A 19,132-nucleotide genomic window follows, 5' to 3' on the forward strand; every position below is an offset into this window, starting at 1 on the left:
TGAGAGGGAGATGCCCATGTGCTTTGCGGTTTACCGTCTCATTTTTCTGCAGTTTTCTCAGATCACTCGGAGATAGACACGATGCAGTGCAACGTTCAGCCATTGACTTGTCATTCCTACTCGCCATCACTCACCGCTGTCATCAAATGGACTCATGCTAGCCATAAGTTCTGACTGAATTCAATTGTCATGAAACGCATATACAGTGTTTAGTTTCTCTCTCTTTCATACAAACTTATAAAGAGGAGCACCCACAATGTGTTTTATGCGGGGAAGTGCTTAGTAATGAGTCTCTCAAAACGAACAAATTATTAAAACAACACGTCCTGACCAAACATCCACAGATTGATGGTAAACCGAGGGAGTTCTTTCAGAACAGGGGAGAATGCTTCAGAAAACAGTGCTTCAGGAAACAATTGTTATTCTTAACTGGAATAAACTGATTGAAGCAAGATGCTTTTTGAGGCAAACGCACTCACACAGTTCTGGGTTCTTCATCTACAGCAGGAAGCGTTCTCGTGCCTGACTGAGAAAGCAGTAGATGTTCTGATCCAGTTTGGCACCACATACCTATGCAAGTCAGGGTTCTCAAGTACAGAAACAGTGTCGATGCTGAGCCTGACCTCAGTGTTACGCTGTCAGAAACTGAGCCCAGAATAGACATGCTTGTTGAAAACTTCAACCAGCCACACACCTCTCATTAGGATTGTGTGTGTGTGTGTTTTCTGGTCTACATCTGTGTGATATGATCAATCAGTTTGTTTCAGTTCAGAATAAAAAATATGTATTTTAACAGCAACACTTCCAACCTAGACTTTCTTTCAACAATCATTTATACAGTAAGATGTACAGTAGGTCTGATCATTTTTCATATGTACTGTTACTTAGGGTTGCACTATCAACAAGCCTGTGTGTGTGTGTTCTGTTATTCATCTGTGTGATGTGATCAATCAGTTTATTCCAGTTCAGAAGGAAAATTATTTATTGTATTTTAACAACAACAGTTCCAACCTAGACAGATATGTAAGATAGTTTTTAATGGGGGAAAATAAACAATAATAGATATTTATATGGTTATTTCATGTCATTATTATTTGCTTTTGTCTATATTGCATTGGTTTTGGACATAAGGGCAATGAAATGTACCAATATTTATGTATCGTTTCATATTATCTTAAGCTTGGGTCCCAGGAAAACACAGAATTTCTAATTTGGTCCCAGGCTGAAAAAGTTTAAGAGCCCCTGCTTTATATAAAGCAAACCAGGCGGAATCATTTTCTTGTTTTTTAAGTTTACGGAAAGCCAGTGGCACACTCCAAAAATCAAGACATAATTTACAAATGAAGCATGTGTTTAGTGAGTCCTCCAGGCTGGGGATGACCAGGGATGTTCTCTTGATAAGTGTGTGAATTACACAATTTTCCTGTCCTGACAAAATGTAATGAGTACTTTTGGGTGGCAGGTGAAATGTATGGAGTAAAAAGTACATAATTGTCTTTAGGAATGTAGTGAAGTAAAAGTAGTCAAAAATATCAATAGTAAAGTAAAGTACAGATACCCCCAAAAAACTACTTAGGTAGTACTTTCAAGTATTTTTACTTAAATACCTTACACCTCTTGTCACGCCCTGACCTTAGTTCCTTTTTTATGTCTCTATTTTAGTTTGCTCAGGGCGTGAGTTGGGGTGGGCATTCTATGTCTGGTGTTCTATGTTGTCTATTTTTTTTGTGTTTGGCCGTGTGTGGTTCTCAATCAGAGGCAGCTGTCTATGTTGTCTCTGATTGAGAACCATACTTAGGTAGCCTGTTCCCACCTGTGTTTGTGGGTAGTTGTTTTCTGTTGTGTGTCTGCACCAGCCAGAACTGTTTCGGTCGTTATCTTTGTTATCTTTGTTATTTTTGTTATTTCAGTGTTCATTTAATAAATATGGACAAGTACCACGCTGAACCTTGGTCCTCTCCTTCCAACAGCCGTTACACCTCTGCTCATTTCAGAGTGTCTCAAGTTTCAACAAGATTGAGAACTCTTTTTTCATCACCGACTATAGCATTTTGGTGTTTTTCCGCCAAATTTTTCTGATCTCCTATGCATGAGGAGAAAGTGGAGGTGGTGTTGAGTTTTTTTCCCCCCATAGACAAGGGTTCACCAACGTCAGTGTAACTTATCAACATACAATAACCATCCAATAACTTGTAGAGCTCATGCGGTAAGTGTAAAGCAAACTCGCAGAACACCCTGGTGATGACACATGAATGAATACAAACCACTGATCATTTTCCCCTGTCTGAATCACAATAACAATTGGATTAGTTTTAATTGGATTACTAATTATGTAGTGTAATTGCCTGATTACTTACATGTAAGACTGATCAAATCCAATGACATGCATGTATCTGTGTCTCCCGATGGGTGTACGTCTGTGGTGGCAAGCGTGCCATTTTAAACTCAGTTTCACTGATGGATTGATTTGACACACAATGTTGCATCTGGCGATAGCGATAAGGGCAACTCCCCGTAGGTCTGCCTCTTTTAATGATTTTATAAAGCAGCCATAGTAGATGGAGGATCAGCTGTAATTCTTCAGAGGCATTTTGATAATTCTAGTCTTATAGACATGTCTCTTTTAGAGCTGAACACATCCCATCCCCCTTTGCTATAAGCAGTTAGAAAAACATCCTGTCTGATGGAACCAAAAGACTTACGGGAGGACCATTCTCATTACCAGCCTAAAGAGAGCAGCTTAAAGTTTAAGTGATTAGTTGGATAAAATAGTGCTGAACTTCTTTATGTTTTAAATGCTCCAGAAAAGTATAACCATTCCACAGAACATATACCAGCTTTGAAAAACGACCCAACTCTAATTTTCTTAATTAGCCAATTAGGCAACCATAACTCAGCGGCATGACTCTCTAACTTAAAACGAATCCTTGCATGCAAGAAGGAAATAGATAAAGGGAGAGAGAAAAGCTCTCTGGTCTATGTAAAAATATTTGTCAGTGTTAACTCCAGCATACAATAGAGGGGCATTGTGTTTATATTCCACAAAACAGACTACTAGATATATACAGTACCAGTATATATATATATATATTTATGTCTTTTTTTAAACTTTTTTTTTGTACATTGTAGAATAATAGTGGAGACATCAAAACTATGAAATACCACATATGGAATCATTTAGTAACCAAAAAAGTGTTAAGCAAAGAAAAATAAATTTTATATGTGAGATTCTTCAAAGTAGACACCCTTTGCCTTGACAGCTTTGCACACTTTAGCATTCTCTCAACCAGCTTCAACTGGAATATTTTTCCAAAATTCTTGAAGGAGTTCCCACATATGCTGAGCACTCGTTGGCTGCTTTCTCATCACTCTGCGGTCCAACTCATCCCAAAGCATCTCAATTTGGTTGAGGTCAGGTGTTTGTGGAGGCCAGGTCATCTGATGCATAACTCCATCACTCTCCTTCTTGGTCAAATAACCCTTACACAACCTGGAGGTGTGTTTGAGGTTATTGTCCTGTTGAAAAACAAATGTCTCACTAAGCGCAAACCAGATGGGATGGCGTATCGCTGTAGAATGCTGTGGTAGCCATGCTGGTTAAGTGTACCTTGAATTCTAAATAAATCACAGACAGTGTCACCAGCAAAGCAGCCCAACACCATCACACCTTCTCCTCCATGCTTCACGGTGGGAACTACACATGCAGAGATCATCCGTTAACCTGCTCTGCGTCTCACAAAGACACGGCGGTTGGAACCAAAAATTTCAAATTTGGACTCATCAGAACAAAGGACAGATTTCCACCAGTCTAATGTCCATTACTCATGTTTCTTGGCCAAAGCAAGTCTCTTCTTATTATTGGTGTCCTTTAGTAGTGGTTTCTTTGCAGCAATTCGACCATGAATGATGTACTGGCCTGTCTCCTGGTAGCGCCTCCATGCTCTGGACACTACGCTGACAGACACAGCAAACCTTCTTGCCACAGCTCGCATTGATGTGCCATCCTGGATGAGCTGCACTACCTGAGCCACTTGTGTGGGTTGTAGACTCCGTCTCATGCTACCACTAGAGTGAAAGCACCGCCAGCATTCAAAAGTGACCTAAACATCAGCCAGGAAGCATAGGAACTGAGAAGTGATCTGTGGTCACCACCTGCAGAACCACTCCTTTATTGGGGGTGTCTTGCTAATTGCCTATAATTTCCACCTTTTGTCTATTCCATTTGCACAACAGCATGTGAAATTTATTGTCAATCAGTGTTGCTTCCTAAGTGGACAGTTTGATTTCACAGAAGTGTGATTGACTTGGAGTTACATTGTGTTGTTTAAGTGTTCCCTTTATTTTTTTGAGCAGTGTATAAATAGAGAGAGAGAGAGCGAGAGAGAGAGACAATTTCAGAATAATAAGCTAATTAGTTGTGACCTACATTTTTTTAAATACAAATTGACAGTGTTGTAACACCAACAAACTCTGTCTTTGTTTTTACAAGAGAGTAGCAGTCAGTTGAAAATACAGACATTTTTAATACGTTTGTTTCTCCTCGCTAATTAGCAGGTCTAGAACAGAGAACAGACCCACGCTCCACTGAGGACAGACTATTGCAATGTGTGTGTTGCGCGTGTGTGTACTCTTTCTTTCTCTCTCTCGGTCTCTCACCTGCGTTGTTTATAAATTCTCCTGACATTAAACTTGGCAGTAGAACATTGTCTGAACACAATGTAGATAAACATCTGGTGTCTGAACACAATGTAGATAAACATCTGGCCTTCATCTCTGACTGGTAAAACAAATGTTCCTCCAATCATGACATGGTCTTCTTTCTACCTTTAGAATCATCATGCCTCCGTTCATATACTTGAAATACTTGAAGAAAAAAGACACTATTTACTGTCCTAGTTACGTACCTGGCTTTGAGCCTTCAGCCACAGAGCCATTGTAGACCTGGTTCTGGAACTCTGGCCGGTTGTCATTCATGTCGATGACGTAGATGTATAGGTCTATGGGGCTTTCCACCTTGTTCCCATTCATGTCCACAGCATGGGCCCGCAGCTGCAAACAAAATAACAAAACAAAAAAAACATATGAGAATTGTATAAATCCTGTAAATGCAACAGTAACTTTGACGATAACTAAAAAAGCACTGATCGACACAAAACATCAAAGGAGACATTGACATAAACATAACAGGACACATTGTATATACAGGCTGGACTTCATCCTGTAACTGCAATGGTAACGTTGAGGCTAATTAATGCAGTACTGATTGACATGAAACATCAAAAGAGACATATTGACAAACATAACAGCAATTAATCCTGTAACTGCAATTAATCCTGTCATTTCAGATCTCTTCCACAAGTGTGTCTAATGTAATTGCATACTAGAGTGTCCAGGAAAATCCACTAACGCCCACCATTGAAATCCGGCCATGCACAGCTTAGTTTCAGAACAACCTTGATTCTGACTGTTGGTTGTGAGAGGTATGTTTATTGGAAGCTCCACAATTGAAGCAATAATTCCAGTCTTTTATTTGGCATGACAGAGAGAGCCCGTTGGAGTGCCTGTGTTGATAATTGCCAATAAGAAAAAGTGATTCTAACATGTTGTGTCCAAACATAGCCCAGCTAGCGTGTAATGTTCTGAGAACCATACGAATCTTAGAGCTTGGTGAGAGAGTGGTTGTCCTATGGTTATTTTGCATACAACCTACCGACAACGTTTTGGGAATGATTCTTCAGGGGGAATTTCAAAACTTCAGCATAACGTTTTTTGCAGGTTTCTTCATGGTCCTATTTAAAGTCCTGTTCTCAGAACATTCAGAACACTTTCCATAAAACCACAAGAAAACATTAATAATGTTCAAAGAACCTCTGAAGGATCGTACCCTTTTTTTCAGTTTTCGCCTAAAATTACATACCCAAATCTAACTGCCTGTAGCTCAGAACCTGAAGCAAGGATATGCATATTATTGATACCATTTGAAAGAAAACACTTTGAAGTTTGTGCAAATGTGAAATTAATGTAGGAGAATATAACACATTAGATCTGGTAAAAGATAATACACAGAAAAAACATGCATTTTTAATATTATAATTTTTTTTCATCATATTTGAAATGCAAGAGAAAGGGCACAATGTATTATTCAAGTTTAGGCGCAATTTATATTTTGGCCACTAGATGGAAGAAGTGTATGTGCAAAGTTTTGCACTGATCCAATGAACCATTGCATTTCTGTTCAAAATGTCATATCAAGTCTGCACAAATGTGCCTAATTGGTTTATTAAAACTTGTTTGGGATAGGGGGCGGTATTTTCATGTCCGGATGAAAAGTGTGCCCAAAGTAAACTGCCTGCTACTCAGGCCCAGAAGCTAGGATGTGCATATAATTGGTAGATTTAGATAGAAAACACTCTAAAGATTCTAAAACTGTTAAAATTATGTCTGTGAGTATAACAGAACTTATTTGGCGAAACCCCGAGGACAAACCATCCAGAATTAATTTTCTTTGAGGTGACTGTTTTCAATTTGTTTTCTATGGGAATCTAGATTTCTGAGGCATCTGGTTGCAGTTCCTAGGGATTCCACTAGATGTCAACAGTCTTTAGAAATTGGTTGATGTTTTTCTTTTGAGTAATGAAGAAGTATGGCTGTTCAGACTGAGTGTCGAGTCTAATGTACTGTTGTGTTTGGGGTGCGCGACCTGGCACACACTCCACTTTCATTTTATCCGCTATTGAACACAGTTTATTCTGTCTTAAATTTTATCGATTATTTACGTTTTAAAATACCTAAAGTTGGATTAGGAAAGTTGTTTGAAATGTTTGGACCAAGATTACAGGTAACTTATTAGATAATGTGTAGTCATGTTGTGCGAGTTGGAACCGGTGTTTTTCTGAGTCAAACGCGCCGAATAAATGAACATTTTGGGGATATAACGACGGAATTAATCGAACAAAAGGAACATTTGTGATGTTTATGGGACATATTGGAGTGCCAACAGAAGAAGCTCTTCAAAGGTAAGGCATGAATTATATTGTTATTTCTGAGTTTTGTGTCGCGCCTGGCGGGTTGAAATATGATTGTCATGTGTTTGTTTGATGGGGTACTGTCCTCAGATAATAGCATGGTTTGCTTTCGCCGTAAAGCCTTTTTCAAATCTGACACGGTGGCTGGATTACCAAGAAGTTAAGCTTTATTTTGGTGTATTGTGATTGTATGAAAGTTAAATATTTCTAATTTATTTTGAATTTCGCGTTCTGCAATATCACCGGATGTTGTCGAAACGTTCCGCTAACGGAACCCCCAGACGTAAAAGGTTAATACATTTTCAAGTTCATAACTGTGCACTCTCCTCAAACAATAGCATGGTATTCTTTCACTGTAATATTTACTGTAATTTGGACAGTGCAGTTAGATTAACAAGAATTGAATCTTTCTGCCCATATCAGATATCTTTATGTCCTGGGAAATTCTCTTGTTACTTACAACCTCATGCTAATCACATTAGCGCACGTTAGCTCAACCGTCCCGCGGGGGGGGGACACCGATCCTGTAAATATATACATTCCATTCTGAGCATGAAAAAAACTCTCTCTATCCTCTGTCTTGTTAAGTGTCTTCAGGTGTGTTGGCCATGCCCACTAATTGGCCACACCTGATCTTAATGTGTGCTTGTTTCCTTTCAAATGGAGTCTGATTGAATAGCCAAAAATAAACTGCTTTGTATGAGTAAAAAAACATGGCATGCTAGCTACATCATGGTGGCACAGTGGACTAATTCCATGGATAGAAAACAGCAGAGCATAGTTTTGAATCTCACTGACGCCATGCCACAATGAAGAATAAATGTGTTTGCATGATTAATGCTGAAGGAAATTAATTAATGTTTGTCCTATCTGTGCTTGGAATTTAAAACAATGAACTTCTTATGGCTGCAAGGGGCAGTATTGAGTAGCCAGTTAAATCGTGCCCATTTCAAACGGCCTCGTACTCAATTCTTGCTCGTACAATATGCATATTATTATTACTATTGGATAGAAAACACTCTCTAGTTTCTAAAACCGTTTGAATTATTTCTCTGAGTGAAACAGAACTCATTCTGCAGCACATCTCCTGACCAGGAAGTGGAATGTCTGAAATCAATGCTCTGTTCAACTTCCTGCCTATACATGGGCATAAAACGTAAGAGTCTGCGTACACTTCATAGACCTTCCCCTGGTTGTCAAGAGGTGGTGAGAGAAGAAATTTCGTGTTTATCTTGGTCTGAGGTGGAATTAAAGCTCTTTGTATGACGTGACCGTCCATTTCCTGTTTCTGGAGCGCGCGAAAGGGGACATGGATTTGCCTTCTGTTTAGCTGTCGTTATGGACGACTAACATCTCCGGGTTAGATTTTATTTGATACATGTGACCATATCATCGTAAAGTATGTTTTTTCAATATAGTTTAATCAGATTATTGAAATTTTTTCGGGAGTTTTGCCGTGTTCCGTTCTCTGACTTTGTTGACGTTGGAGTGATCCGTGCCACTTGGCAAGTGCCCATGCTAAATCAAGAGGGAAATTTGCCGTTCCAGATCCAAACAACGACTGTTCTGGACAAAGGACACCTTGTCCAACATTCTGACGGAAGATCACCAAAAGTAAGAAACATTTTAGGATGCTATTTCTAATATCTGTCGTGCATGTGAACTGGTCGTCGGCGCCCAAGTGTTTCTGGCTATTGTGGCTACGCTAATATAACGCTATATTGTGTTTTCGCTGTAAAACACTTGATAAATCGGAAATATTGTCTGGAATCACAAGATGCCTGTCTTTCAATTGCTGTATGTATTTTTCAGAAATGTTTTATGATGAGTATTTAGTTATTTGGCGTTGGTGTCTATAATTTTTCTGTCTGCTTTCGGTGCAATTTCTGACTGTAGCTGCAATGTAAACTATGATTTATACCTGAAATATGCAAATTTTTCTAACAAAACATATGCTATACAATAAATATGTTATCAGACTGTCATCTGATGAAGTTGTTTCTTGGTTAGTGGCTATTTATGTCTTTATTTGGTCGAATTTGTGATAGCTACTGATGGAGTAAAAACTGATGGAGTAAGAAAAGTGGTGTCTTTTGCTAACGTGGTTAGCTAATAGATTTACATATTGTGTCTTCCCTATAAAACATTTTAAAAATCGGACATGTTGGCTTGATTCACAAGATGTGTACCTTTCATCTGGTGTCTTGGACTTGTTAATGTGTGAAAGTTAAATATTTAAAAAAAATATCTTTTGAATTTCGCGCCCTGCACTTGAGCTGGATGTTGTCATGTGTACCGACGTCGGGCTGCAGCCAAAACAGGTTAACCTAAGCTAGTAGTGTTATTAAAAGTCTTATTGAAACATGTTCTCAAATAACCTATAATTTCAATTCTCAGAACGCAAAAGAAAACGCCCAGGGAACCCTTCAGGGAACCATAGTAAAACATTCTCAGAACCTCCCTGCAACCTAAAAATGTACGTTCCCAGAAGAGGCAACATTTTCCCTTACGTCCTCAGAACGTTTTTTTAAACGGTTAAGAAAGTTATGGCATCGTTCCCAGAACCAATGGGAAACCAAAAACATAAGTTCCCAAAACTTCGAAGGGAGATACAGGCTAGGGTATGTGCTGCTCAGCTCACACGCCGACAGAGATGGTCGCCTCGCTTCGCGTTCTTAGGAAACTATGCAGTATTTATTTTTTTATGTATTATTTCTTACACTGTTACCCCAGGAAATCTTAAGTCTAATTGCATACTGTTGGGAAGAACTATTGGATATAAGAGCAACGTCAACTTACCAACTTTACGACCAGGAATATGACTTTCCCGAAACGGATCCTCTGTTTGGACAACCACCAAGGACAATGGACCGGGCAGACGGAGCGGTCTTCTGGACAGGCTCCGTAGATGGGCACATCGCTCACCGCTCCCGAGTATACTACTCGCCAATGTCCAGTCTATTGACAACAAGGTAGATGAAATTCGAGCAAGGGTTGTCTTCCAGAGAGACATCAGAGATTGTAACATTCTCTGTTTCACGGAAACATGGCTCACTCTGGATACGTTATCAGAGTCTGTACAGCCATCCGGTTTCTTTCACGCATCGCGCCGACAGAAACAAACATGTCTCTGGTAAGAAGAAGGGCAGGGGTGTATGCCTTATGAATATGGAGTCGTGGTGTGATCATAACAACAACAGGAACTCAAGTCATTTTGTTCACCTGACCTAGAATTCCTTACAATCAAATGCTGACCGCATTATCTACCAAGAGAATTCTCTTCGATTATAATCACAGCCGTGTATATCCCACCCAAGCAGACACCTCGATGGCCCTGAAAGAACTTCATTAGACTCTATGTAAACTGGAAACCACATATTCTGAGGCTGCATTTATTGTAGCTGAGGATTTTAACAAAGCTAATCTGAAAACAAATGTTATCACCATATCGAATGTGTGACCGGGCTGGCAGCATTCTGGATCATTGCTACTCTAACTCTCGCAACCCATACAAAGCCCTCCATCTCCCTCCTTTTGGCAAATCTGACCACGACTCCATTTTGTTGCCCAGCTTACAGACAGAAACTAAAACAGTAAACGCCCGTGCTCAGGTCTGTTCAACGCTGGTGCGACCAATCTGATTCCAACATCAATATTGCTTTGATCACGTGGACTGTGATATGTTCCGGATAGCCTCAGACAACAACATTGATGTATACGTTGATTCAGTGAGCGAGTTTATTAGCAAGTGCATCGGTGGTGTTGTACCCACGGTGACTATTAAAATCTTACCCAACCAGAAACCGTGGATTGATGGCAGCAAACTGAAAGCGCGAACCACTGCTTTTAACCTGTCTAGGATCAGCGTGCCGCTAGCGGCACTCCCCCCCCCCCCCCCACTGAAAAACCAGTGCCGCGAAATTCAAAAAAAATATTTTTTTTAAATATTTAACTTTCACACATTAAAGTCCAATACAGCTAATGAAAGACACAGATCTTATGAATCCAGTCAACATTTCCGATTTTTAAAATGTTTTACAGGGAAGACACAATATGTAAAGATGTACATCTATTACCTAAAAACACATTAGCATATTCCACCATCTTTTATTTGTCCACCAACACCAGTAGCCATCACCAATTCGGCTAAACTAAGATATTTATAGCCCCTAACCAACAAAAAAACTCATTAGATGACAGTCTGATAACATATTTATGGTATGGGATAGGTTTTGTTAGAAAAAAGTGCATATTTCAGGTAGATGGCATAGTTTACAATTGCACCCACCATCACAAATGGACTAGAATAATTACAATGAGCAACGTGTTTACCTAACTACTAATCATCAAACATTTCGTAAAAATACACAGCATACACGAATCGAAAGACACAGATCCTGTGAATACAGACAATATTTCAGATTTTCTAAGTGTCTTACAGCGAAAACACAATAAATCGTTATATTAGCTTAGCACATAGCAATTAGCAGCCCAGCATTGATTCTAGCCAAAGTGAGCGATAAAAGTCAACATCGCCAAAAGATATTAATTTTTTCACTAACCTTCTCAGAATTCTTCCGATGACACTCCTGTAACATCACATTACAACATGCATATACAGTTTGATCGAAAATGTTTATATTTAGCCACCAAAATCATGGTTAGACAATGTGAAATGTAGACAAGCTGGTAAAGAAAACGTCCTTGCGCCACTTAGACAGTGATCTACTCTTATACATAAATACTCATAAACGTGACTAAAAAATATAGGGTGGACAGGGATTGATAGACAATTTAATTCTTAATACAATTGCGTTATTACATTTTTTAATTTATCCTTACTTTTCAATACAGTTTGCGCCAAGCGAAGCTACGTCAAAAAACATGGCGTCCTAAGCCACTAAAATGTTTCGACAGAAACACGATTTATCATAATAAAAATGTCCTACCTTGAGCTGTTCTTCCATCAGTATCTTGGGCAAAGGATCCTTTCTTGGGAGAAATCGTCTTTTGGTGGAAAGCTGTCCTCTTGCCATGTGGAAATGTCAACTACGTTCGGGATGAACTGAAAAGCGTGACCAACTTTTCACATCGTTGCAAAAATAAATGTCCCAAAATCGCACTAAACGGATATAAATTGCTATAAAACGCTTTAAATTAACTACTTTGTGATGTTTGTAACTCCTATAACGAGTGAAAAGATGACCGGAGAAATATAACAGGCTAAACTAATGCTTGGAACAGGAGAGGGTCGGTGTCTTCCACGCGCGTTACGCAGCAAGAAAAGACTTGCTAGCTAAAGGTTTTTTTCATTTGTAGGGCCTGTGAACGAGCAATCGAGCCCGTTGGAATCGTCATCACGTAAAGGCATCCAGGGGAAGACGTAAGAAGTGTCCGTATAGTCATAGCAACGACAGTGCCCGTTTAAATGACTTCAGAAAAGTGGCCAACGTTTCTCAAATCTGACTCCATGTCAGGGAAATTGCTGTAGAATGGGCTCTGTTCCACTTAGAGACAAAATTTCAACTCCTATAGAAACTATAGACTGTTTTCTATCCAATAATAATAATAATATGCATATTGTACGATCAAGGATTTTGTGGGAAGCCGTTTAAAAAATTAGCCACATTAGCATAAATAGTCTAAACAGCGCCCCCATCCCCAACAGGTTAATCATGGCAAGGTAACCGGAATCATGACGAAAACAAACAGGGTAGCTATTCCCTCCGCAAGGCAGTCAAAAAAGCTAAGCGTCAATATAGAGACAAAGTACAGTCGTAATTCAAAGGCTCAGACACGAGACGTACAGTTGAATTCGGAAGTTTACATACACCTTAGCTAAATACATTTAAACTCAGTTCCTGACATTTAAACCTTGTAAAAACTTGTCACGTTCTGACGATAGTTATTTTGTGTTTTCTTTGTTTTAGTGTTGGTCAGGACGTGAGCTGAGTGGGCATTCTATGTTGTGTGTCTAGTTTTCCCGTTTCTATGTTTGGCCTGATATGGTTCTCAATCAGAGGCAGGTGTTAGTCATTGTCTCTGATTGGGAACCATATTTAGGTATCCTGTTTTGTGTTGGGTTTTGTGGGTGGTTGTCTTCTGTCTTCGTGTGTCTGCACCAGACAGAACTGTTTTGTTTTTTTCACATTTGTTGTTTTGTATTTTGTAGTGTTCACGTTTATTGTCTTTATTAAACATGATGAACACTAACCACGCTGCTCTTTGGTCCTCTCCTTCGTCCACAGAAGAAAGCCGTTACAAAACTTCCCTGTCTTAGGTCAGTTAGGATCACCACTTTATTTTAAGAATGTGAAATGTCAGAATAATAGTAGAGAGAATGATTTTGAATTTTAGAATTTTACCCCCTTTTCACCCCAATTTTCGTGGTATCCAATTGTTAGTAATTACTATCTTGTCTCATCGCTACAACTCCCGTACGGGAGAGACGACGGTCGAAAGCCATGCGTCCTCCGAAACACAACACAACCCAACCAAGCTGCACTGCTTCTTAACACAGCGCGCCTCCAACCCGGAAGCCAGCCGCACCAATGTGACGGAGGAAACACCGTGCACCTAGCTGCCTTGGTTAGCGCGCACTGCGCCCGGCCCGCCACAGGAGTCGCTGGTGCGCGATGAGACAAGGATATCCCTACCGGCCAAACCCTCCCTAACCCGGACGACGCTAGGCCAATTGTGCGTCGCCCCACAGACCTTCCAGTGTCTGAGACCCAGAGTCCCAGAGTCTCTGGTGGCACAGCTAGTAGCGCTGCGATGCAGTGCCCTAGACCACTGCGCCACCCGGGAGGCCGAGAATAATTTATTTAATCTTTTATTTCTGTCATCAAATACCCAGTGGGTCAGAAGGTTACATACACTCAATTAGTATTTGGTAGCATTGCCTTTAAAATTTTTAACTTGGGACAAACGTTTCAGGTAGCCTTCCAAAAGCTTCCCACAATAAGTTGAGTGAATTTTGGCACATTCGTCCTGACAGAGCTGAAGTAACTGAGTCAGGTTTGTAGGCCTCCTTGCTCGCACACACTTTTTCAGTTCTGCCCACACATTTTCTATGGGATTGAGGTCAGGGCTTTGTGATGGCCACTCCAATACCTTGACTTTGTTGTCCTTAAGCCTTTTTGTCAGAACTTTGGAAGTTTTCTTGGGGTCATTGTCCATTTGGAAGACCCATTTGCGACCAAGCTTTAACTTCCTGACTGATGTCTTGAGATGTTGCTTCAATATATCCACATAATTTTCCTGCCTCATGATGCCATGTATCTTGTGAGGTGCACCAGTCCCTCCTGCAGCAAAGCACCCCCACAACATGATGCTGCCACCCCCGTGTTTCACGGTTGGGATGGTGTTCTTCAGCTTGCAAGCCTCCCCCTTTTTCCTCCAAACATAACGAAACAGTTCTATTTTTGTTTCATCAGACCAGAGGACATTTGTCCCCATGTACAGTTGCAAACCGTAGTCTGGCTTTTTTATGGCGGTTTTGGAGCAGTGGCTTCTTCCTTGCTGAGCGGCCTTTTAGGTTATGTCGATATAGGACTCGTTTTAATGTGGATATAGATACTTTTGTACCTGTTTCCTCCAGCATCTTCAAAAGGTCATTTGCTGTTGTTCTGGGATTGAGTTGCACTTTTCACACCAAAGTACATTCATCTCTAGGAGACAGAACGTGTCTCCTTCCTGAGCGGTATGATGGCTGCGTGGTCCCGTGGTGTTTATACTTGCATACTATTGTTTGTACAGATGAATGTGGTACCTTCAGGCGTTTGGAAATTGCTCCCAAGGATGAACCAGACCTGTGGAGGTCTTGGCTGATTTCTTTTGATTTTCCCATGATGTCAAGCAAAGAAGCACTGAGTTTGAAGGTAGGCCTTGAAATACATCCACAGGTACACCTCCAATTGACCCAAATTATGTCAATTAGCCTATCAGAAGCTTCTAAAGCCATGACATAATTTTCTGGAATTTTCCAAGCTGTTTAAAGGCACAGTCAATTAAGTGTATGTAAACTTCTGACCCACTGGAATTGTGATACAGTGAATTATAAGTAACAATAAATTGTTGGAAAAATTACTTGTGTCATGCACAAAGTAGATGTCCTAACCGACTTGCCAAAATTATAGTTTGCTAACAAAACATTTTTTGAGTGGTTGAAAAATTTGTTTTAATGACTCCAACCTTAGTGTATGTATACTTCTGACTTCAACTGTATGTGGCACGGTCTACAGTCAATCACGGATTACAAAATGAAAACCATTCCCGTTGATGACATCGACGTCTTGCTCCCGACAAACTAAACAACTTCTTTGCTCACAGTGCCACTTACACGGCCCGCTACCAAGACCTGCGAGCTCTCCTTCACCGCAGCCAACGTGAGTAAAACATTTAAACGTGTTAACCCTCGCAAGGCTGCCGGCACAGACGGCATCCCTAGCCGCGTTCTCAGAGCATGCGCAGACCAGCAGGCTGGTGTGTTTACGGGACATATTCAATCAGTCCCTATCCCAGTCTGCTCTTCCCACATGCTTCAAGAGGGCCACCATTGTTGCTGTTCCCAAGATAGCTAAGGTAGTGTAGAGTGTGTAGTATTTTCGTTTCTGGCTAAAAAACGTACCCATTTGAAACTGCCTATTTCTCAGCCCCCGAAACTAGAATATGCATATAATTGTCAGATTAGGATAGAAAACACTCTAAAGTTTCCAAAACGGTCAACATTTTGTCTGTGAGTTTAACCTCTTTGGGCTGCAGGAGCAGTATTGAGTAGCCTGGATAAAAGGTGCCCATTTCAAACAGCCTCGTACTCAATTCTTGCTCGTACAATATGCATATTATTATTACTATTGGATAGAAAACACTCTCTAGTTTCTAAAACCGTTTGAATTATATCTGTGAGTAAAACAGAACTCATTTTGCAGCAAACTTCCTGATAGGAAGTGGAAAATCTGAAATCGATGCTCTGTTCTAGGGCCTGCCTATAAATGTCCTTGATATTTATAAGTATACATGCACTTCATACGTCTTCCACTAGATGATGACAGGCAGTGAGAAAAGAAATGGAGTGTATAACATGATCTGAGGTCGAATAAAAGCTCTTGGCATGACGTGACCCCAATTTCCTGTTTTCTGGAACGCGCGAGAAGTGACCTGGTATTGCCTTCTGTAAAGCTGTCGTTATAGACGACTAATATCTCCGGCTTTGATTTTATTTGATACATGTGACAATGTCATCGTAAAGTATGTTTTTTCAATATAGTTTTATTAGATTATTGAATTTTTTTGGGGACGTTAGGCATGTTGCTTTGTCTGCGTATGTTCAGGAAGGAGAGCTTTGCGCCACTTTGCTAGCTTTCCGTGCTAATTGATTGGAGAAGAGGACATTCTAAATCCAAACAACGATTGTTCTGGACAAAGGACCCCTTGTACAACATTCTGATGGAAGATCATCAAAAGTAGGACCCATTTTATGATGTTATTTCATATATCTGTCGTACATGTGTACTAGTAGTTTGCGGCCAGGTTTTGGGCACGCTCTCGCCATAACGTAAACTGCATATCGTAATTAAGTTATTTTTAGAATTCTAACACGGCGATTGCATTAACCTTTCACGAGCCTCTACCCCGGGTCCGGGAGCACCCCCCCCCCCCCCCCCCCCACACTGATTAGCATAGCGTCACAATTAAATAGTTGTATCTAAATATCATTAAATCACAAGTCCAAGACACCTAATGAAAGATACAGATCCTGTGAATAAAGCCACCATTTCAGATTTTTTAAATGTTTTACAGGGAAGACACAATATGTAAATCTATTAGCTAAACACGTTAGCAAAAATCACAATTTTTCTTTGTCCAACATTTTCTCTCAACACCAGTAGCTATCACCAATTCGGCTAAACTAAGATATTGATAGCCACTAACCAAGAAAAAACCTCATCAGATGACAGTCTGATAACATATTTATGGTACAGGATAGGTTTTGTTGTAAAAAATTTGCATATTTCAGGTATAAATCATAGTTTGCCATTGCAGCCACCATCACAAATCTCACCAAAGCGACTAGAATTACTACAGAGAGCAACTTGTATTACCAATTTACTCATCATAAAACATTTCTTAAAAATACACAGCACATAGCAATGGAAAGACACAGATCTTGTGAATTCAGACAACATTTCAGATTTTCTAAGTGTTTTACGGCGAAAACACAATAAATCGTTATATTAGCATACCACATATGCAAACACTGATTCAAGCCAAAGAGAGCGATATCGTTATCATCGCCAAAATATATTAATTTTTTCACTAACCTTCTCAGAATTCTTCAGATGACACTCCTGTAACATCATATTACAACATACATATAGAGTTTGTTCGAAAATGTGCATATTTAGCCACCAAAATCATGGTTAGACAATGACAAAAGTAGCACAGCTGGTCAGAAAATGTCGTGCACCATATTAGACAGTGATCTAGTTTTATACATAAATACTCATAAACTTGACTAAAAAATACAGGGTGGACAGCGATTGATAGACAATTTAATTCTTAATACAATCGCGGAATTACATTTTTTAAATTATCCTTACTTTTCAATACAGTTTGCGCCAAGCGAAGCTATAGCAAACAAAATGGCGGCATAAGCGTTTAACGTTTTTCGACAGAAACACGATTTATCATCATAAATTGTTCTTACTATGAGCTGTTCTCCCATCAGAATCTTGGGCAATGATTCCTTTCTTGGGTCTAATCTTCTTTTGGTCGAAAGATGTCCACTTGTCCGTCGAAATGCCCACTAGCGTACGACCGGGACCCCGAAACGTGCCCGGAGCTTCAAAGTGTATTACAAAGCAATGCCTCAAAATCGCACTAAACGGATATAAATTGCTATAAAACGGTTTAAATTAACTACCTTATGATGTTTCTAACACCTATAACGAGTAAAAAGATGACCGACGCTATATTACTGGCTAAACCAAGGCTTGGAAAAAGGCCAGTCAGATATCCTTCTTGCGTTGAGCGCAGAGTCCAAAGGAACGCTACTTCCGGTATTTGGTGATTTATAGAGCCCATGATTGCGCAATCGACTCCATTCAAATTGTCACCACTTACTGACATCTAGAGGAAGGCGTGGGCAGTGTTTGTATCCTCATAGGATTAACAGTGGCTTTAAAACTGATCTGGAACCAGAGGCCAAGAGTTCTGAAAACTCACTCACTGGGAGGAAACGTGCTGTAGAATGAGTTCTGTTCCACTCAGAGACATAATTCAAACGGCTATAGAAACTAGAGAGTGTTTTCTATCCAATAATAACAATAATATGCATATTGTACGAGCAAGAATTGAGTACTAGGCAGTTTAATCTGTAGAGCAAATTATGCTAATGCGAAACAGCACCCCCTATAGTTGCAAGAAGTTTTAAGAACTAGTGTATCTATCATTTCCTATACAACATGTATTTTTTGTAATGTTTATGCCATAGAAAAAGCAATCTGGTTGATATGCCTTTAAATGGGTAATAGGGATGCATAAGAACAGAGATGTTTCAAAGAAAGTGGCACTTCCTGATTGGATTTTCCTCAGGTTTTCGCTTGCAATATCAATTCTGTTAAACAATGCCCCTTTAAATAATGTTTACATACCCTACATTACTCATCCAATATGTATATACTGTACTCTATACCATCTACTGCATCTTGCCTATGCCGCACGGCCATCGCTCATCCATACATTTATATGTACATATTCTTATTCATTCCTTTACACTTGTGTGTATAAGGTAGTTGTTGTGAAATTGTTAGATGACTAGTTTGATATTACTACACGGTCAGAACTAGCACAAGTATTTCGCTACACTCTTATTAACATCTGCTAACATCTGTGTATGTGACCAATAAAATTTGATTTGACACAGGGAGAGGCCCAGATAACACCTAGACTATTCTATTCAACACAACTCATGAGTTGTCTGGCTTTTGTTCTCCCAGGGAAAACAACAATCCTGGTAGGTTTGTGCCACACCACTGATTGGACACAGTGTCTTGTTACTGAGATAAGCAATTCCACAAAAGTTTGTTGTGTTTCACACACACACA

At 39.8% G+C, this 19,132-nt stretch overlaps 1 protein-coding gene across 4 annotated transcripts in view; it reads right to left on the reverse strand.

Moving 5' to 3' along the window:
• LOC129851070 (cadherin-4-like) overlaps window positions 1–19,132 on the reverse strand; it is a 450,252-nt gene that overhangs the window by 44,441 nt on the left and 386,679 nt on the right. For all 4 annotated transcript variants that reach the window (XM_055917262.1, XM_055917261.1, XM_055917259.1 and 1 more), the window contains one exon: window positions 4,905–5,049. In XM_055917262.1, coding sequence (XP_055773237.1) covers window positions 4,905–5,049 — 145 coding nt within the window. The remainder of the gene's footprint in view (window positions 1–4,904; window positions 5,050–19,132) is intronic.

Source organism: Salvelinus fontinalis, chromosome 3 (assembly GCF_029448725.1).
Source record: "Salvelinus fontinalis isolate EN_2023a chromosome 3, ASM2944872v1, whole genome shotgun sequence".
In the NCBI taxonomy this organism is placed as follows: Eukaryota; Metazoa; Chordata; class Actinopteri; order Salmoniformes; family Salmonidae; genus Salvelinus; species Salvelinus fontinalis.